The sequence below is a fragment of the Onychomys torridus genome, chromosome 8, assembly GCF_903995425.1.
Source record: "Onychomys torridus chromosome 8, mOncTor1.1, whole genome shotgun sequence".
Classification (NCBI taxonomy): Eukaryota; Metazoa; Chordata; class Mammalia; order Rodentia; family Cricetidae; genus Onychomys; species Onychomys torridus.
Genome location: NC_050450.1, coordinates 17,936,691 through 17,957,664, shown reverse-complemented (window position 1 = coordinate 17,957,664; position 20,974 = coordinate 17,936,691). Strand labels below are relative to the sequence as shown.

General features: G+C 53.3%; 2 protein-coding genes across 3 annotated transcripts in view; one reads left to right on the top strand and one right to left on the bottom strand.

Moving 5' to 3' along the window:
• The first annotated feature begins 158 nt into the window (after positions 1–158).
• Positions 159–4,846, top strand: Syngr3 (synaptogyrin 3). Its single transcript, XM_036198048.1, has 4 exons — positions 159–411; positions 2,538–2,775; positions 3,243–3,385; positions 3,463–4,846. Exons 1-4 carry the CDS (start codon positions 313–315, stop codon positions 3,670–3,672), a joined length of 690 nt encoding a protein of 229 aa, XP_036053941.1. The 5' UTR covers positions 159–312; the 3' UTR covers positions 3,673–4,846.
• A 4,744-nt stretch (positions 4,847–9,590) lies between these two features.
• Positions 9,591–20,974, bottom strand: part of Znf598 (zinc finger protein 598, E3 ubiquitin ligase) — a 12,810-nt gene continuing 1,426 nt past the window's right edge. Inside the window, exons 2-12 of one of the 2 annotated variants that reach the window (XM_036197093.1) lie at positions 14,965–15,077; positions 14,477–14,606; positions 14,021–14,232; positions 13,643–13,860; positions 12,973–13,105; positions 12,426–12,613; positions 12,216–12,300; positions 11,360–12,108; positions 10,840–10,999; positions 10,584–10,734; positions 9,591–10,501 (exon numbers count right to left, since the gene is read on the bottom strand). In XM_036197093.1, coding sequence (XP_036052986.1) covers positions 10,148–10,501; positions 10,584–10,734; positions 10,840–10,999; positions 11,360–12,108; positions 12,216–12,300; positions 12,426–12,613; positions 12,973–13,105; positions 13,643–13,860; positions 14,021–14,232; positions 14,477–14,606; positions 14,965–15,077 — 2,493 coding nt within the window. In that variant the 3' untranslated portion in view covers positions 9,591–10,147. The remainder of the gene's footprint in view (positions 10,502–10,583; positions 10,735–10,839; positions 11,000–11,359; positions 12,109–12,215; positions 12,301–12,425; positions 12,614–12,972; positions 13,106–13,642; positions 13,861–14,020; positions 14,233–14,476; positions 14,607–14,964; positions 15,078–20,974) is intronic. The other variant, XM_036197094.1, reaches the window with a different exon arrangement.

Sequence of the window (20,974 nt, the reverse complement as noted above, 5' to 3'; positions counted from 1 at the left end):
TGAAGACCTCGCTTTGTCTTTGCAGAGAATGTCCCCATCTCAGACTCTGCCACGCAGGGGACCGTGAGCGGGAAGGACGGAGGGCAGGGCTCAGGACCCCGGCGCGTGGACCCAGTCGGGGGCGCCGGCTCGGCCCCGCCCCGCGCGCCCCCGCCGCAGCGGACGCGCGCTCCCGGGAGGCGGCGGCGGCGGCGGCGGCGGCGGCAGCATCCGTAGCCTCAGCAGCCTCAGCAGCAGCCTCAGCAGCAGCCCCGAGCTGTCTCGGGCAGCGCAGGCCGGCGGGACAAACGGACAGAAGGCACAGGTCCCGCCATGGAGGGAGCCTCCTTCGGCGCGGGCCGGGCGGGAGCTGCCTTCGATCCCGTGAGCTTCGCACGGCGGCCCCAGACCCTGTTGCGGGTCGTGTCCTGGGTGAGTGGCCCCTAAGCAGGCCCCTTTCCGGTCCCCCATCTCTCCTAGCATCCCCGTCTCCCACCCTCACCCGCCCCCTGCCCATCGCCCCTCACCCTCCTCTCCGCCGGCCCCTCCCCCCCGACCGCAGGTTGGGGTGACGTCACATGGCTAGGCGCGCCCACCTGCGGGCGGGGGAAGGGCGGCCCTCACCAATAGACCTTGAGAGGTCACTGCTGGTCTCCCCCTGCCCTCAATTCCTCTTTAGGTCTAATCCAGTCCCCTTCCTCAGCCTTCTCTTCATTTCTCCAGTTCCCAAAACCTGGAAGCGGGCACTGGGTTGCGGATGTGATTCTCCGAGGGGTTCAGGGACTAAATTCCAGATGGGAGAGGGGGCATGGGAGCCAAGGGGGAATGCGCAGTTCCTTCGCTTTGCCAGATCATAAATACATCAGGTTCATTTAAAGGGAGATGGTCCTTCCTAGACCCCTTCGGTCCAGCTGTGAGTTGAAGGAGGGTAGGGTGGTGTAGTCAGAAGGGGCTCATCTGGGAGGGCTTCCTGGAAACGGCATGGAGACTGCAGGTTGGGTAATCTATCCTACTGATGCATATCTTGCCTGTCCTAACCCCTAGGACAGAAGGAGGTTTAGGAGATGGGTGCCAAAGTCTGGATTTTGTCCCCCTGGCACGGGTCTAATCTCCATGCCTGTCTTGGAGGAGGGCGGTTCCCAGGGTGGGGCAGCCCCTCCCCCCCAAGACCTAGTGGACAGAAGAAAGACTCTTCTGGTCCTGACTTGTGGATTGCTCTCAAGGGACAAGTCCATGCTGTGGCATTTTCCATGACTACATTATCAAGGAGTTTGGGCAAGAAAGGAGTGAGATACAATTTGAGACTAGAGGACATTTCTTGGAAACACAGGACTGCCTAGACTTAGAAGCATCTGGTTTAAAATGACTGTGGTTTGCTTCCATCATGCCTCAGAGAATTGGTGGGCAGGAGGTACTGGGTCGGACCAAACCTTAGAAGTCAGTGGTCAGCTTTACAGCCCAAATGCTCTTGACTGACATTATAATTGATTACTCACGGGGGATCATTTCTGGTGTCTACTATTGGTAGTGGACATTCTTGGACCCAGCATTCCTAGTGAGTTTACTCCGTGTGGTATGCTAAGGAGCAGACACACACAGCTCCCATGTGCAGAGGTCCAGTTCAAAAGGGGAAAAGATGACATTCTTGTATATTTCTCTAGATAGCTGTCTCTTGGCTTCATCCTCACCAGTGCCCTGGCCCACCACAACCCTGGAAGTCACCCATGTAGGTGAAGGCTCCTGTCTCCACACTTTTAATTTTACTCTGGGAGGCCATAGGTTCCAAGACCTGCAGAGGAGCCAGGGCTCTTAGCAGTCATGTGACCCTGAGAAATGACTTCACCATGGGAACCCTAATGTTGCTCCTTATAAAGAGGATAGGAAGAGTGGTGTCTCTGATATTTTATATTTTATGGGTGTTTTCCTGCATGTATGTCTGTGCACCATGTATTTGGTACTGGCAGAAGCCAGAGAGGGCATCAGACCCCCTGTAACTGGAGTTATAGTCATGTGGGTGCTGGGAATCGAACCCTGGTCCGGTAGCCAGTGCTCTTAACTGTTGAGCCATCTCATCAGCCCTGTAATTATTTTTTTATTAGTGTCTTATGTAGCCAAGGCTGTCTTCCTCTGATCCTTCTTACTCCACCTCCCAAGTGTTGTGATTACAGGCATTACATACATGCAAACCTATGCAAAGCAGCGGTTTTAGCACTCCTTAAATGCTTCTTTTTGTTTGTTTTTTGTGACAGGGTTTCTCTGTGTAGCCCTGGCTGTCCTAGAACTCCCTCTATAGACCAAATTGGCCTTGAACTCAAGAGATCTGCCTGCCTCTGCTTCCTGAGTGCTAGGATTAAAGGTGTTCGCCACCACCGCCCAGCTTCTTTATTTTCAATAATCCCTCAATATGCAAGAGGGTGGGAAAATGGGTTCAGTGTTGCAGGGGAACTCTGGGACAGGAATGGAGACTTGGGGCTCTTGACAGGGGCAACAGCTGCCTCAGGCCGTGGCGCGAGGCCTCCTAGCCCTAAGCGCCGCCGCCTGCTGCCTGCTGCCTGCAGGTGTTCTCTATAGCCGTGTTCGGGCCGATAGTCAACGAGGGCTACGTGAACGCGGACAGCGGTCCAGAGCTGCGTTGCGTCTTCAACGGAAACGCGGGCGCCTGTCGCTTCGGCGTCGTGCTGGGTCTCGGGGCCTTCATCGCCTGCGCTGCCTTCCTGCTGCTGGACGCGCGCTTTCAGCAGATCAGCAGCGTCCGGGACCGCCGCCGCGCAGTGCTTCTGGACCTGGGCTTCTCAGGTGGGCGGGGCCGGCGGTGAGAGGCGGGGCCTGATGTCGGGGCTGGGGCGGGGCTGGGGCGGGGCTGGGGCGTTGAGCGAAAGCGGCCCGAGAGGTTCGAACAGACGGAAAGTCCGTGGATCAAAGGGCCTTTGCAGGGGCGTGACTGGGCCTCTAAGAAATAGGACCAGGTGCGGGCACTGCCGCGGTGCTTCTTCCGAGGATGTAGCAGGCTGTGAGATGCGAGGTTTTGAGCCTGTAGCACCCAGCCACAAGAGGGCGGGACCTAGAGGTGTGGAGGGAGCCCAGCGTTGGGAGTGCCCGGGACTCCGGGCCGTGACTAGCCTAGAGAAAGGGATGCCTGGAGCAAAGAACAGGGCTGGGCTGCGAAGGGGCGGGGCCTTGGGGGTCACCTTCCTCTGAATGGTTCAACTAGAACACAGATCCTGGTAGTGGAACACCCTCTGATCGCCAGTCCCCACCTGCAGGGGTCTGGTCCTTCCTGTGGTTCGTAGGCTTCTGTTTCCTCACCAATCAGTGGCAGCGCACAGCGCCAGGAGCAGGCACTGCGCAGGCTGGGGATGCGGCGCGGGCCGCCATCGCGTTCAGCTTCTTCTCCATCCTCAGCTGGGTGAGTGCGGGTCTTGTGGGTGGCGGGCCGGGAGTGTCTCTGGGTTTGCCCCAGCTGACCCTGGCTCTCCCATCCAGGTGGCGCTCACCGTGAAGGCCCTGCAGCGGTTCCGCCTGGGCACCGATATGTCTCTCTTTGCCACAGATCAGTTAGGTGCTGGGGCTGCCCAGACCTACCCAGGCTACCCAGTGGGCAGTGGTGTGGAGGGCACAGAAACATACCAGAGCCCGCCCTTCACCGAAACCCTGGACACCAGCCCCAAAGGGTACCAGGTGCCTGCCTACTAGTCGCTGTTAGGTTCCAGCCAGGGCTGGAAGGCCACCTCACCATCGTAGGCCTCAAGGCCTCCTGGGACCTTTCCTGGGTCCTACCGTCCCAGTGCCAAGGACAGAGAAGGTGGCCACTGTGGGCCTCTGGGACCAAGGGGAGCAGCCTCCCTGGGGTGCCTGGACTGTCCCTAGTTAGTTCCCCCTAGTTAGAGGTCCTAGTCCTAAGGCCCTGAGAAGAAAACAGTACTGCCTGGAGTGGGCTGTCCTTTTCGGCCAGCCAACCAGTGGCTCACCTGTCCACTCTAGGGTCAGAAGTCCAGCTGCCTTCCAGGGCAGGGTGCAAAGGCTTCTGAGGACCAGGGAGAGGGAGACTATTTATTTGCACCCTAAGGTGGGGGTTATGGCCCTTGTTCCCAGTCCCATGTCCCTGAGGGCAGTGACTGCCCTGGCTCCTATCCTGGTGGTCCACCCTGTCCAGAGGCTCCCTCTACTTCCTCTCGCAGGATCCCTAGAGCAGCTCAGCCCTGTCGGTGTTGTGATTGTGATTCAGTCTTCAGGTTTCATCTCATAGTGCCCCCATAAGCTGCCCCCTCTCTGTGTGGCTCCTGCCCGGGTGTGGGTGCTTCTGGCCAGGAAGGCATAGACAGCTATGGGCCTGGGTACCTGCCCTTCAGTAAGAAAGACCTTCCCTAGGGAGGAGTGAGTCAGCTGGGTACCTGGGTGACAGGCAAGACAAGCCTCTTACAAGAAGAGGGCTAAAGGTCTCATCTGCCCAGGGTGTCGCTGGAGAGAGTCGTTCCTGTAAATGGCTTTACCATGGTTTCCTGGACCAGTACCTCCCTATTCTATCGCCTGTTCCCTTTTAAGGCCCAGACCAGGTCCCTGTGCATAGCAGACTACTCATGCATTGCTTGAAGCTGGCTTTTCACATCAAGTCAAAACCAAACGTGTTGCCATATCTCATTCTTCCAGACAAATGCCTCCCTGCGGAGTTGCAGTGGAATGACACCCGGTACGTTGTAGCATAGACCAATTACGTGGATATTTAAGTGAACATGTTTACAATTTTTGTATATATGGATCTTTCCTCTCTCTTCTGAAAGAATAATCCGTGATTGTGTATTTTCAGTGTCCCCTGTTCCAACTGCAACTTCTTGACAATAAAGACTGTAAACACATTGACCACAATTAAGGTACCCTAGAATCATTTTCCCTGCTGTGCTGGGGGTTGGGGTCTCGGCATCAGGACCTAGAATTTGGGAGTGGGTGGGAAGGTGGGGATCAGGCTGATTCCTAAGTTTTAGAGAAAGATCACACAACTATGATCTCTTTTTTTTGGGGGGGGGGTGTTTCTAGACAGGGTTTCTCTGTGTAGCTTTGTGCCTTTCCTGGAACTCGCTTTGTAGACCAGGCTGGCCTCGAACTCACAGAGATCCACCTGCCTCAGCCTCCTGAGTGCTGGGATTAAAGGCATGTGCCACCAATGCCCGGCAAAGATGCATTCTTTAATGTTGCATTTGTTTAACTCTATTAAGCTGCATTATTTTGCCTGTCTTAAAACACCTGATTGGGCTAACCAAGAACTAAACGACAAATAAGTAGGCAGGAGAGAAAAGCAGGCGAGGCTTCTAGGCAGAGAGAATAATTAGAAGAAGGAGTATCGAGAAAAAGGAGGAGAGGAGGATGCCAGGAGCCAGCCACACAGCCAGCAATGGAGTGAGAAGTAAAGACATAGAATAGAGAAAGGTAAAAGCCCAGAGGCAAAAGGTAGATGGAATAATTTAAGTTAAAAAACGCTGGCTAGAAATAAGCCAAGCTAAGGCTGGACATTCATAAGAAAGACTAAATCTCAGTGTATTAATTTGGGAGCTGGGTGGCAGGCCCCCAAAGAGCAAAGAGTAAAAATAGCTAACTGCAGATCTTCTCTTTTTTTTTTTTTTTGTGGTGATTGTGTGTGTGTGTGTGTTTTGTTTTGTTTTGTGTAGCCCTGGCTGTCCTGGAACTCACTCTGTAACCAAGCTGGCCTAGAATTCAAAAGATCTGCTTGCCTCTGCCTCCCAAGTGTTGGGATTGAAGGTGTGTTTGACCATGCCCTGCCCACCCTTTAAAAAAGATTTATTTTCATTTATGTGCATATGTATGTTACATTTGTGCTGGTGCCTGTGGAAACCTGAAGAGGGCTGTGGATTTCCTGTAACTGGAGTTACAAGCAGTTGTAAGCTGTTTGATGTGGGTGCTGGGGACTGAACCTGAGTTCTCCGCAAGAGCAGTAATTGCTCTTAACCACTAAGCCATCTCTCCAGTTCTCAACCCCCTTTTGAGACAAGGCCTCTCCCTGGCTGTCCAGGAAATTGCTATGTAAACCAGGCTGGCCTTGAGCTCCACCTACCTCTGCTAGGATTAATGGTGTGTGCCACCACACCCATAGTAACCTCTAACTTATTCATATAAATGGAATCACACAAAATTTGTCTTTCTTGAGATGGTCAGGGTCTCATTATATAGTTCTGGTTGGCTTAGAAATTGATGTGTAGACCAGGCTGACCTCAAATTTATGATGATCCCCTTAACTCTAATTGCTAACTGCTGGGATTACAGGCTTGCATCAATCACCATATCTGTTTTACATGTTACTAGAGATTGAACCCATGGCTTTGTGCTTGCTAGGCAAGCACTCTCCAAACTGAGCTACACCCCAGCCTGGAACTGAGATACTCTCCTGCCTCTGCCTCCTGAGGTCTAGGCTTAAAGGTAGGCACCACCACTGCCAGGCTCAAAGCCCTTTTCACCCCTTTGACAAGTGTTGTATTTTTGCTTTGGTAATTGACCTGGTTGCCCCAGGCCTCTCCTTCCATTGGGTGACTGTCAGTCTGTTTGTGATGTTATGGTGCTATTCAGACCTGGCCCATGTGAACACCCCAGTGTCCAGTCTGACACCAGATTAGTGGCAAAGCCTGTAGGGTATATGGGCATCTGGGGCTTGAGCTTTAGCTTCATTATTTTCTGGGGTCACCTTCCTAAATTCCTGACTTAATTTGACCTCTGTAGCACTTTCTAGTTTCCCGGGGCTCTTTCCTCAGTCTTCTGTTAAGAAAGCTAGACTTGGGTTGAGGATTTAGCTCAGTGGTAGAGTGTTTGCCTAGCAAGTACAAGGCTCTGGGTTTGATCCTCAGCTCCAAAAAAAAATAAAAGAAAGCTAGACTTAGCTGGACAGTGGTGTTGCACACCTTTGATCCCAGCGCTAGGGAGGCAGAGGCACAGGCCTGTGAGTTTGAAGCCAGTCTGGTGTACAAAGCAAGTTTCAGGATAACCAGCGCTATACAGAGAAACCCTGTCTAAAAGAAAAAAAAAGAGGGGGGGGGGGATCTAAGTCAAGTGTGGTGGTATACATTTGTAATTCCAGCACTTAGGAGGTAGGAGGAGTATCAGGCCTTGTTCTAGGCTATCATTAGCTATGTGGTGAGTTGGGAGGCCAACCTGGGCTACACGAGACTGTTTCAAAACAGAAAAAGGGGTGATAATGTGAGATGCGGTCAGTTGGTAAAGTACTTGCCTTACAAGCATAAAGACCTGAATGACCCCATAACCTCCACAAAAATGCTGGATGGGTTGCCATATGGTTATAATCACGGGACTGGGGAGGTTAAGACAGGAGGACCCCTGGGGGTCACTGGCCAACTCTAGGCCAATGAGAGACTCATCTCTCTTTTTAAAGTATTTCAGGACAGGTTTTCTCTTTGTATCCCTGTTCTAGAACTAGCTCTGTAGACCAGGCTGGCCTTGAACTCAGATCATCCTGCCTCTGCCTCCTGAGTGCTGGGAATAAAGGTGTGTGCCACCACCACCACCTGGCAAGAGACCCTTTCTTTTTTTTTTTTTTTTTTTTTTTTTTGAGACAGGGTTTCTCTGTAGTTTTGCATTTTTCCTGGAACTTGCTTTGGAGACCAAGCTGGCCTCAAACTCACAGATCTGCCTGGCTCTGCCTCCCGAGTGCTGGGATTAAAGGCATGTGCCACCACTGCCGGGCTGAGACCCTTTCTTTCTAAAAAGTATTTATCCCTCTTTCTTTTATGTGCATTGTTGTTCTGCCTGGACATAGACTTGTGAGCTGCCATGTGGGTGCTGGGAATTGAACCTGGGTCCTCTAGAAGCGGGGCCAGCACTCTTAACCACTAAGATTCTTTCTTAAAAAAGGTAGACGGCAGCCGGGCGGTGGTGGCACATGCCGGTAATCCCAGCACTTGGGAGGCAGAGGCAGGTGGATCTCTATGAGTTCGAGACCAGCCTGGTCTACAAAGGGAGTTCCAGGACAGCCTCTAAAGCTACAGAGAAACCCTGTCTGGGGGGGGGGGGGAGGTAGATGGCATTCCTAAGGGTGAAACCTGAGGTTGTCCTCCAGCCCTGCACATGCATTAAAAGGGGGGGGGGGCGCTGCAGAGCCGGTTTAGCAGTTAAGAATACTTCTGCTCTTGTAGAGGACTGGGGTTTGATTTTCAGCACCCATATGGTGGCTTACAACTATCCCTAACTCCAGTTCCAGGGGAATCCACATGCTCTTGTGGCCTCACAGGGTACCAGGCACACACAGTGTACTTACACAAAATAAAAAATAGACATATCTTTTTAAAAAGAAACGGGGGCCTGGAGAGATGGCTCAGTGGTTAAGAGCACTAGCAGGTCATCCAAAGGTCCCGAGTTCAGTTCCCAGCAACCAGATGGTGGCTCACAACCATCTATAATGGGTTCTGAGGCTCACTCTATCATGCATGCAGACAGAGACAAAATAAAAAAACAAAAAACGGGAACTAGAAAAATGATCCAGGGGTTAAAAACATCACAGCACCCACGTGACAACTTACAAGTCTGTACCTTCAGATCTAGGTGATCTAGTGCCCTCTTCTGACTTCCTCAGACACCAGGCACACACATAATAACATACATACTGTGCAGGCAAAAATACTCATACATGTAAAATAAAAATAAACCTGGGACTTGGAAGGATGGGTCAGCAATTTTAAGAACATCGGTTGCTTTTCCCGAAGACCCAGATTCCGTTTCCAGCACCTACATAGCTACTCCTAGCTACTGTCCTGTGTCCCATCCCCCACCCTGCCCTTTTGTTGTTGTTGTTGTTAGAGATAGGGCTCATCCAGGCCTGGCTGTCCTTTAACCATCCCTGTAACTGTCCATAAATGTGAGATCTGGGCCTCTTCCTTTTTTAACTTTATGTTTGGGGCCAGGCATAGTGGTACACGCCTTTTAATCCCAGCACTCAGGAGGCAGAGGGAGGTGGATTTCTGTGAGTTCAAGGCCAGCCTGGTTTACAAAGCAAGTTCCAAGGCAACCAGGATTATGTAGAGACCCTGTCTCAAAACAAAAACTCAAAAAACTTTGTGTGCATGCATGTAGACCTTGGAGAACAACTGTAGCAGTCGTGTCTCTTTCCACTGCGTAGGTTCTAGAGGGCAAACTCAAGTTGTCAAGCTTGGCAGCAAGCACCTTCATCCACCAAACCATTTTGCTGGCCCTGTTTCCTCCCCAACCCCTTATTTATTTTTCAGAGCCAGGTTTCTCTGTGTAGCCCTGGCGTCCTGGAACTGACTCTGTAGACCACGTTGGCCTTGAACTGAGACCCACCTGCTCTTGCCTCCCAAGTGCTAGGATTAAAGGCATGCACCACCACCTCCCAGCCATGTACCCCCATTTTTGAAAGGCAGTTTCATGGGTACTCAATTGTTAGGTCATGAACGGCCAGGTCTGTTCTGGGCAGTGCCTTAGCTCCATGTGGGAGCCAGGGCTGCCAACTTCTTCCTGGGAACCAACCCCTGCTGCCAAGTCACCCCTCTAGGCCTCCTTGCATCATGGCATATAATAAGCCTATGTACCCAGGCTTCCTGATACCTTCAGAGGCAGAGATACTCAGGACACCAGCTATGTGCAATACTGCAAAATAAATTTATTTGAAGATAAACTGTCTTTTATAAAATGTCAGAGGCAATTTGAGATCTTAGATTTAACTTGTCTCATAAAAAGAGTGAACTTCAGGTAGCACAATTTTGTGTCTGTTTTTAATCTGGAACATTCTCTCTGAACAGCCAATTGTTTACACAACACACTAGACATCTGACTCCAGCACCAGTGGACCCGAAGCTGTCAGCTCTGGGGCTGTCTGCTTGACTCAGGAGGCCTCTCTTCTGGCCACTGAGGCATCTAGCTATGACCACAGGCTCAGGTCCCGACACCCTAGTCCTTCCCTCCCCTGGCAAATCACAAGAATACAAACCAAGACTGGCTCTCTGCCAAGCAGGGAACAGAACTCAGGAGTGATGGTGCACAGGGTAGCCTCCCCTGATGCCCTCCTGTCAGGCCTGGACAACCAGGAGGCCGAGCCTCAGCCTTCCCAGGGCCCAACCTAGCTGCCTGGCAGCTGGGAAGAGGAAGGAAGGAGACGGGAGACGCTAGGGTGTGACAGCTCTTGCCTCGCCAGCAGGAGCTACGTAATGATCCTGGCAATGGCTTGGAGGGAGGGGAAGTCATCGTCCCGGGCAGCGTGCAGTGCCTGGTGGCTGCTGATGTCACCGTGGGCCAGCACCTGCTGGCAGGCGGGGCACACGCAGCAGTCCAGGCCCCACTGCTGGGCGCTGGTCTGCCACACGCTCTTCTTGCTCTTCTTGGACTTGGAGTGAGGCGGCTTCTCCCGACTGCGGAAGTCAGTGTGCGCGGACAGCAGCTCCTGCTGTTTGGCGGTGTCTGGCAGGAGCGCCAGCAGCTCACTGAAGATCTTCTGGAAGTTCTCCCCAAGCAGGTCCCGGCAGCTTTTGTAGTACTGAGCCGCAGAGATCATCCCCTGCCACCCAGAGAGCCACAGCCAGTCATTCCCACCCTAGGCAAAGGCAGGCCGGCCGGCCTCCCAACTGCTCCCACCTCACCTGTCTGAACTCCCCTGAATGGCTCTTAAACTTGCTGAAGCAGGCCTCATCGCTCTGCAGAAAGTCCTTGATGGACTGGATGAGCTGTAGGTTCCTCTCCCGGAAGTTCTCAGGAACTAAGTAGGCTCGTGGTGTGGGTGTTAGCTGGGGTCTGAGGTCAGATAAGAAGGCTTGAGCCTTTAGGGTGGGGCTTAGCTAGTACCTCCCACTAGCACCCAGTGACCAGTGGCAGAGGTAGACAGCCCACCCCACTTACGCTTTCATGGTGGTGGTGGTGGGACTCGGGACACAAGTTGAGTGGGAGCTAGGCAGGAAACTGGAGAAACCAGGGGGTGGCTTGCTGATGGCAGGCACCAGGCCTGGTGGGAGTGGGGGTGGAGATGGTGTGCCCTTCAAGAGCACCACGGTGTTAAAGCCTGTAGGGTGATAGAAGACCCTCAATGCCGTCCCAACTGGCCCAGTTTTTCTGAGTGTCCAGCCCCAGTGGGTTGACCTGTCCACATCTAGCCCCATAGTAGGCTCAGGACCAGAACCCTATGGGGTGGGCTCACCACTGTAGGGAACTCCAAGCCCTACAAAGTACTATGAAGTAGTCAACTGTGGCAGCTCAAGGTGGCACCTGCATCCAGACTGGACACAGCAGCATGCAAAAGTCCTCTACAGAACTGGGAGTCAGTCTACCACACATTCCTGCCTCAGGCTGGCCTCTAGCCTGATACTAGGACTCCAGCAATTCTCAGAAACCCAAGGAACCCACTGGTATGGGGTACACATACCTGGGGGAGGAGGCATCCTGGGTGGACAAGGGCCTCCAAGTGCTGGGAAGTCTTCCTGTGGTATAGGGCAGGGGAGGGGACCCAGGGGCCTTGGAAGCCCTGGAGGCTCCTTTGGGGTACTCCTTGCCAGAGCTGGCCCCTCTGAATGTCCATTGACGATGGCTACTGGCACTTCAGCTTTGCTCAAAGGGAATTCAGGGACCTGCTCAGTCCCAGAGGGCTTTGGGGTATGATCAGGGGGCAACAGTGGGGATGACGTGGCTCCAGTCTTCTCAGAACCCACCTTCTTCTTCTTGCCAACCTTGGTGGAACTCTGGCTGGTAGTGGGGACAGCCACTGGAGTGGGCACACTCCGAAGCCCCTGCGCAGTGAGGCCACCACCCTCCTCCTCATCCACCGGGGCTGGGCCACCCTTCCGGCCACCCCTGTTCCCCTTCCCTGCCTTCCGGGGAGGCTGGGTGCCACCAACTACAGCCTGGGCCCCTGGTGTAGGTGGGTTCCCTTTCTTGCTGCAGCTGCTGTTCCAAGCTGAAATGAGGCTAGACGGGGCATTGTTGGGCTTGGGTACTGAGGAAACCAAGGCAGGGAAGTCCTCTTCCTGGAAGGTGTTCTTGCCCCTGAGAGGACCAGGATAAGCCAGTGCCAGGCCCACAGAGCCTGGGGTAACCGCTGTGTAGCAGGAGGAAGTGGAGGCACAGAGACTGGGGAAATCTTCATCCTTGAGTTTGGGGTTAGGCGGTGGGAGGGTACTGGATCCAAGGAGGGGAAAACTGGTCAGTGGTTCATCACCAGGACTTGGTCAAATCTGCCCTACTAACATAGATCTCACACCCTCCTTCCCAGTTCCCAAACATACTTGGAGGGGGCAGCCACTGGGCCTGGGCCTGTGGCTGGGAAGGCTTCTTGGCTTATAGGACCATTTGTTGAGGCTTCCTTGGAGCCTGCAGACATGAGATGAGTCCAGGTAAGGCTGTGAGGGTAGCCTTGGGGAATGTGAGATGTTGACTAGGAGCTAGCAGCTCTTCCCAAGCCCAGGCAGGGTTGCCATTAGGTGGGACTCAGTTACCTGGGCCTTCACCCTGAGCCCGGGGCAGGCGCCGGGAGCCACGGGGCTCCTCAGGGCCCCTGGCTGCTGCTTCCTCTTTCCTGGGCCTGCTAGCCTCTTCCCGGTCCTCAGCCCTGTGAATCTCCTCTTGCTGTTGGGCGGCCACAGAGGCCCGGATAGCAGCTGCCGCTTCTCGGTCTTCTTCTTCCCTAGGATGGAGTAGGGTGGGGAAGACCTCAGACTAGGCAAGACCCAAAGGCACAGCCTCAGATGGGCAGTATCTGGGCTCAATCCCTGCTGCAGCCTGGGCACATGCTTGCTTTGCAGGTACTTCCGGGCACAAGTGCACCCTGCTCCTGATGGCCACTCCTCCCCCAGATTCTGTTATGTCTGGCTAGCAATGAAAAAGAAGAGCGTTCTACTTGCTGAGCAGACGTTGCTGCCACCATCAGGACCCCAGGACTCTGGCTGCAGCCCACTGACCTCATGCTCATCCCCAGCTTGCCTGCTGGCAGCTGCCCCATGGAGGCGGCGCCAGGAGAGTGTCGGTGTACGCAAATCCTCCCACCTCTTGTACCTCCAGCTTCCCCGGCGCCGGTGCTGCTGCTGCTGCTGCTGGGCTGCTCGCCCGCTGGCCCGGCCAGCTCGACCCTGGCGGTTGTACCTGTCCACCTCCTCGTAGTCCTCACCACTGACAACTCCTGTGGTTGGTAGTATATAGCCTGTCACTGTCCCACATGGACAGCGCAGCAGGACCAAACACTGCTGCTGTCCAGACCACACTGAGGCCCGCTCTCCTGTCTGGACGGCAGAGGCTTCCCCACCCCACAGCTTATGATCCTCAAGAATAGGCCAGACAATGCAGAATCCAAACCAGCTATGACCTCTAGAAACTGGTACCCAGTTGGTGCAAGGACAGGGGCCTGGGCCCTACCTTTGGAGATGAGAAATACAGAGTGGGCCTCAGTGATAGGCTCCTGAGGCAGACAAGTACCCTAGGGACTCCAGAGCCAAAGACGCAAAACACCAGAGAGGGGTGGAAGTGTGCAGGCAAGGAGCTCCGGACTGTCGCTCAGCTTAGGTGCTCAAAGCAAGGGTGGGTGAGGAGATAGGCTGAGTGGATGCCTCCTGTGTTGAGCAGGAGTCTAACCGGGACCTGGGTCTGAGGTCTGGGAAGCAGGTACTCACAGAAGGCCCCAGTACCTAAGCCTGGCTGAGCCTATGGGCACCTAGCTCACCCTCATTCCGGCGTGAGTGCCGTGGGGCAAAGCTAAACTGAAGGTCAATCTGACGGTTCTGGCGTGCCTCTGCCCGGCTGCGGCTGTGGCAAGCTGTTTTATGAGCCTTGAGGTCGATCTCAGTGCGGAAGGCATGGGTGAATTGCTCAGTGCTGCAACGGCCCTCCTCACACAGGAAGTGCTTCTCTCGGAAGTGCTCACGCAGATACGCATAATCACTGGCAGACAGAGGCAGCAGAAGCCACGTCACCTACTGCACAGCCAGAGCACTCCCAGGCCAGGCCTAGGAACATCACCACTGCTGCATCCCCTGCAGCACCCAGCCCCTGCCCACCCACAGAACTTCCAGGCCATCTCTGAGGCAGCCCTGCCCCCCACCTATAGTAGTCCTGGGCTCCATCGGAGTCACAGAAGTGGCAGAAGTAGTGGTCACGGCGCAGGTGCTTGAGCAGCTCGTCATTGTCCAGGTACCGCTCATCACAGAACTTACAGAGTGGATGTCCCCGATGGGATGTATCATCAGGGTCACCCTGCATGCGGTGCCGAGCCAGGTCCTTGCGTGAATACCACTTGCGCTCATAGGTGAAGATCTGCAGAGAACATAGGGCTGGACACAGAGTTGGGGCTCCCGAGTCTCCTGAGTTCACAGAGGAGCATCATGGACCACGAGAGGGTCCTGACAGTACCACTCTGACCTAAAGCCCACCGAAGGCTGGAGGATCCTTGCAGCCACTGGGAGCCCCTCCTTGCCCAGCCATAAGCAACCTGAGGCTCTGTAGGGGCCTGGCGATTTCTGGGGGTTCCCCGGGCAGGCCCCCCATCCCCAGGGCGCACCTTGAGGTGCTTGAGGCACAACTTGCAGCAGAAGAGCTCGTGTTGCTTCCGCATGTGCTGCTCCAAGTCCCCGAAGAGGCCAAAGGACGGCAGGTGGGGGCACCGTGGGCATTCATGCTGTAACAGCTGCCTGGGGAGACACCAGAGCCACCCACCATGCTGGACTCTAAGTGTTGCTGTCCAGAACAGAGCCGCATGCCAGGCCCCCACCCAGGGAGTCGACAACTGTGCACACAGGACATGGGATCCAAGCCTGTGGGTCTAGCCCTTTTGGGGGCTTGGGGACCCTGAGTGCATATGCTTGTGTCCCTCAAAAGACTGAAACAGCTAAACTCCCTCATTTCCACTGGCACCCTGGTGGAGAGCAAGGAGCTCCCTGCCTCAAAAGATGGGCCTGAGGTCACCAGCACCATGCACTCCCATTCCTGATTCTGAGGGGTCACACATATGTAAGGCAGCTGGAGCCCCTCCAGCTGAGGACCCCTCACCTGTATAATGCAAACACCTTTCCATCTGCAAAATAGATGTCGTATTTCTTCTCATGCTGGAGCTGGTGGATGGGGATCATGGCAAAAGCAGGGAGCTTCTTCCCAAAGACCACCTGGAGAGATAGAGTAGTGAGCAGGGTCTGGATGGGGTGGCCAAGGACCAAGCAGAGACAGAAGAGGAGCCCTCACAGTCCTGAGTGGGCAGCAGCCTGGTTCCACAGACAGCCTAGGCTTCTACTCTCACCCCAAGCTGCCTAAAGAACTATAGAATAGGTGTGATATCCAGGCTCTCCACCAGGAGGCAGCCATGCTCCCTGTAGGCCTGGTATCCACTCAGCTCCACCCTAAAGGTACAGAGAACTTTGATGGGGTGGTGTGGAGTTGGAGAGCATGCATTCTAGAGAAAACTAGGAAACAGCAAATGTTGCATGGCAGCTGTCAGGTAACCTTGTCTATGCCTGGCTACCCTGTCCTGAACTACCCCAGCATGTTTCTATGATGCCACAGGAGAAAGGGGCTCTCTCAAGACTGCATCTGGACCTGACCACTCCGGTCAGAGCCCCGTGGCTTCTGCTTGGTGTTTTTTTTTTTGAGACAGGGTTTCTCTGTAGCTTTGGGTCTGTCCTGGACTAGCTCTGTAGACCAGGCTGGCCTCGAACTCACAGAGATCCACCTGCCTCTGTGCTTCTGCTTGTTGTAGGCTGCCTAAATCCCAGGCATGAGCCACACACATACTGCAGGCACTGGAGAAAGGGCCTTAGAAGGTACAGGGCAAGGCTTAGAGACTTTGGCTGCTCTGGGAGAGGGATCTGGACACCTAAGCCTTCCCTATCCCCCGCCCACACACACACACACACTCTTCTCTCCATGAAGCTCTTCAGGGGGTCACTTGCAGTGCCAACTCCACAGTGACCCTCACTATCACGCCTCTCTGACTCAAGCCCTCACCCAGGCACCTCTTTGCCACTGCCCCATATCTGGCACTGGTCACACGCTTCAGCTCAGCCCTAAAAGCAGCTGAGGCCTTTTCAGTACATCCCTGCATTGGGAAAGGTCACACCAAGGTCATGTCTAGACTTAGCCCAGGAGGGTATTTTGAACCAAAATGTACAAGAGTTTGGGGCAGCTCAGGAGTGATGAGGAAAAGAGGGCCCACTCACACACATGCCCCACTCACACACATGCCCCACTCACACACATGACCACTCACACACATGCCCCACTCACACACATGCCCCACTCACACACATGACCACTCACACACATGCCCCACTCACACACATGACCACTCACACACATGACCCACTCACACACATGACCACTCACACACATGACCACTCACACACATGCCCCACTCACACACATGCCCACTCACACACATGCCCCACTCACACACATGCCCCACTCACACACATGACCACTCACACACATGACCACTCACACACATGACCCACTCACACACATGACCACTCACACACATGACCACTCACACACATGCCCCACTCACACACATGCCCCACTCACACACACAGCCCCCCACAAGACCCCCCACACTCACACACACAGCCCCCCAAGCAGTGAAATGACTAAAGCTGTTTCTCTGGAGGCTCTGGGGGAGAGTCCAGTTCCACTTTGTCATGATATACTTGGAAACGGCACATAGACATCTACTCCTCTAACTGGCCCTTAATCAGGAGCCAAGGGATGCTCCATGATCCAGCCACACCCCTCCTAGGGATGGGAACAAGTCAGCTGTGGCCCAACAAACCTCACTGTTACATCTGGCAAGGCTGGATACAAGTAGGTACCTTGGATGCAGCTGTACCCCCAACATCGTCTTCATTTAGTTTTTTTGAGACAGGGTTTTGTAGAACCCAGGCCTGCCAGAAACATGCTATGTTGCCGTAGTTGGCCCTGAATTCTTGATCCTCCCTGCCTCCACCTACCAAGTACTAGGATTACAGGAGTGTATCACCTACCTGGTGTAAGACCATCTGGACTTTTATTTATTTATTTAGACAGTGTCTTAATAAGTAGTCCTGACTGACCTATTTTAAAAAAAAAAAAAAAAAAAAAAAAAGCCAGGCAGTGGTGGCACATCCAAACATTTAATCCAAACATTTGGAAGGCAGAGGCAAGTGGATCTCTGAGAGTTGGAGGCTAGCCTGGTCTACAGAGCAAGTTCCAGGGCAGCCAGGGTTGCAACACAGAGAAACCCTATCTTGAAAAACAAACAAAAAACAATCTTGCTTCTGCTTTCAAAGTGTCCAAATTACAGGCATGTGCTTCCATACTAGGCTTAAAGACCACCCTTAAATGGCAGTCACAGCTGTGCCGTCCTTACAGGCAAACCAATCACAGTGGGGATTCCTCACATGGGCTATGTTGCCCCCTCCACAGTGCAGCTTTCTTGTTCCCTGGAAGCTCCTTTCTAGGTCCAAAACATGGACAAAATCCCTAGACTCAGGTTTCTTTGCAAACATTCTAGGGGCAGGCTCACACTGAGCTATGCTTTCCAATTATTCCCTAGGTTGCCAGCCATTGGTGGTGCACACCTTTAATCCCAGTGCTCGTGGAGACAGAAGTTGGCAGAGATCTCTGAGTTCGAGGCCTGGCCTACAGAGCAAGTTCCAGAACAGCCAGAGCTACAGAGAAACCCAGTCTTGAAAAACCAAAAAAAAAAAAAAAAAAAAAAAAGCTCAGGGCTATGAAATGAACCATGCAGAGTGCTGATAGAACAAAGGAATCTCCTGAACACAAGCAAACAGGCTTCAGGCACAGCTATACCCCCACTTAGCTCCTCCAGGGCAGGCAGAAGAGCAGTCTGAGGAAACTCCCTGAAGCTGCCAAAAAGCATCCCAGCCCAACAGACGTAGCGGAGGATCAACTTCCTTCCCTTAAGGAAGCAGCGCCAGGGACGCCCCCGTCCCTGCCACTAGCTCCAGGGACCTCTCAGCTGTGCACTTGGATGTACTCTTGGTGGTATCCCAGGCTATCTGGAAGAGGTTTTCTACCTTGGGGCTATGGGCATAGCCTCGTGAACACCTCTGTTAGGCACCTAGTGCCAGGACATGCTGAGCAGAGTAGTTCTTCTGTGCTAACTCTACCTCTTGTCTCGTGTAGGTCCATACCATAAACACGCTGGCTTGTTGCTCACCCACAAAACATCTCTCCGTGAACAGCCTGAGATAAAGTGCAGCTGTGCCCAGAGGAGAGGCAGGAGATGGCACACATCCCGCAATGAGTAGGACCAGAAGCCAAACAGAGTTCCTTACCAAGGGCCCGCTGGGAACCAGAGGACTGGAAGAGAGTACAAGGGAACCAACCAGACCCACTTTACCCCTGCCACCCAGGCTACTAACCAAGAATATGATATCAGCTGCAGGCAGAGGTGATGTCAAGGAGCTGCCGAGCCAAGCAGAAACAGAGGGCTATCAGGGTCCAGGTGGACCAATCTGGTGGAGGTGGTCTAACCTGCACACACCTGAGTCAGGCTGAGAGGCAGGCAAGGAGACACAGGATTGGTTTGAGAAGCGAATGGAAATACAGGAAAAGGCTTAGGAAAGGGTTCATGGGCAGGCCAGGCCAAAGGCTAGGTGTGTTGGGTCTGAAGCCAGTAAACCTGAAGCTCTAGGCAGAAAAAAACCCACCCCTCTTCAGGCAGAGACCAAGACTGTCCATCTAGACTGCCTGGGTAGGTGATGGAAGAGCAGGGCATTCTGGGGTATCCATAGCAGAGGGCAAGGCAGGAGCCCTGCTAGAAGACCCTCCCTTCCTGGAGACATTCCTGTGAGGCTAGGTGGGGACAAAGGGTCTGCCTGGGCTGTTACAACCATTTATAACTCCAGTTCCAGAGGATCCAACATCTTCTTCTGGAAGAACACGCATACATACACATAAAAGAAAAATAAGTCTTTTAATTAAGATATTATTATTTTATGTGTATAGATGCCTGCATGTATGCTTGTGCATCATGCTCATGCGTGGTGCTCACAGATGACAGAAATGGATGTTGGATCTCTTGGTGGGAGTCCAAGTGACAGGAGCAGAGATAACTTTTGGAAAGGCCAGGATTTCCAGCATAGTGGTACTGACATTTAATCTCGATACTCAGGAGACAGAGTCAGAACTCTGTGGGTTCCAGGCCAGCCTGTGTATATAGTAAGACTGTACAAAGAAAGGAGGGAGAGTGGGAAGGACCACAGATGACAGAGCATTCACAACAGAAAACTACCAATGAGTCATCAGGTACTGCCTGCTGACCTGGGCCTTGGAGCAATCCTGGGAAGGCCTTCAGCATTCCCCACCCACTTCCTGCTTGTGGGTGGGGGTGTGGCCTGTACAGAGACATGAGATGGTGAGCAACAGGATAAAGAAAAAGGCTTAGAGAGATGTGTCCAGAGGAATACAAGAAGCTCCTAAAGGCTTGACACCAAGGTGTGCTGGTGTCTCTCTCTCTCCAGTGCTAAAAACTGGACACAAGGCTCTCCACCACCCAGCACTGAATCAGTTTTGTCTACCACCTCACAGCCTCACACCAGATGTCAGCCCACCTAAGCTGCTGTGCTGAAAAGTCCGGATTGCCCTGCTTCTTCACCAGACGCAGCTTCAAAGTTGTGCACTGTCTCCCTGCTACACCTAGACCCCACTTCAGTCTGTACATGGAAGATGGTTTACAGAATCATCCAGCAAAGCTGGCCAGTTCCACACGACTTTTTTGTTTTGCTTTGTTTGGTGGTTTTTCGAGACAGGGTTTCTCCGTGTAGCTTTGCGCCTTTCCTGGAACTCACTTGGTAGACCAGGCTGGCCTTGAACTCACTGAATCCTCCTGCCTCTGCCTCCCGAGTGCTGGGATTAAAGGCGTGCGCCACCACTGCCCGGCCTCCACACTTTTGTTTTTTTCTTTGTTTTGTTTTTCGAGACAGGGTTTCTCTGTGTAGCTCTGGCTGGCCTCAAACTTGGAGATCCACTTGCCTCTGCCTCCCAAGTGATTAACCACCTAAAGGCTCCATACAACATCTTAACACACATCCCTCCTTATTTTCACTTAGTTCTGTTAAGGGAAGGGAAGGGCAGGGTTCAGGGACTAAGGGTCACTGTGGGATTCTGGGAATGAACACAAGACATACTCAGGGTAATGCAGGACTCAGGAAGGGACAAGGAAGGGATGAGGGTGAAGCAGCAAGGCTATAGATGAAGAAAGCAGGGTGAATGGAGGCTGAGCTGGACAGTATCACCTCACCCAACTCCCCAAGAACTCTTGCTGCCCAGCATGGTGCTGCAAGCCCAAGAGGAAGCCCAGGCTTGGCCAAGGGTGCCCAGCACCAAACCACACCCCAGCCAAAGCAAGCTGACAGCTCATGTCAACAGCCCCTGACACAGAGCTCTTAGAGGGTGTGGGGCCCACATGGAATGAGGGAGGGCAGACACAGGCTACAGCTGACATATGTGTGTTCATTCACTTCCTGAATGAGATCCAAAGCCCAGGCTAGGACTACATATGTAAAGGCCTCCAAAATGTCTTCCTTCCTAGAAGGAAGCTAAAGGTGTGCTGGAAAACCCTCGTGTTTGACTTTTCCATCAGTATATACAAGGCTGGCCAGCAAAACAAGCTCCAGCAAGGCCCTCTGAGTAGGCCACCAACAAAGACTTCCTGGAATGTTTCTGAACCCCAGATTTCACCCAGTAGGGTACGGCTCCTTCCACCACATTACAGATTCAGTTCTCACAGTTGCTCTCTCCAGTATGGCATAGGCAGATGCTTAGGGAATGCTCAAGGACTTCAGCTGACTCCTTTGACATAAACATTAAGAAAAGCAGGGCATAGTGGCACACACCCTTAATTCCAGCACTTGGGAGGCAGAGGTAGATGGATCTATCTCTGAGTTCAAGGCCAACCTGGCCTACATAGCCAGTTCCAGGATAGCCAGAGCTACATAGTAAAACCCTGTCTTGAAACAAAACAAAACAGAAAAACATGTGGGACATGGTGGCACACTGCCTTTAATCC

What these genes read in the sequence shown, in the direction of transcription:
- Syngr3 (XM_036198048.1), top strand. Translation starts at nt 313, where the DNA reads ATGGAGGGAGCCTCCTTCGGCGCGGGCCGGGCGGGAGCTGCCTTCGAT. An exon ending in TGTTGCGGGTCGTGTCCTGG is followed by an intron (nt 412 to 2,537) that starts GTGAGTGGCCCC and finishes TGCTGCCTGCAG; the next exon opens with GTGTTCTCTATAGCCGTGTT. An exon ending in TCTTCTCCATCCTCAGCTGG is followed by an intron (nt 3,386 to 3,462) that starts GTGAGTGCGGGT and finishes TCTCCCATCCAG; the next exon opens with GTGGCGCTCACCGTGAAGGC.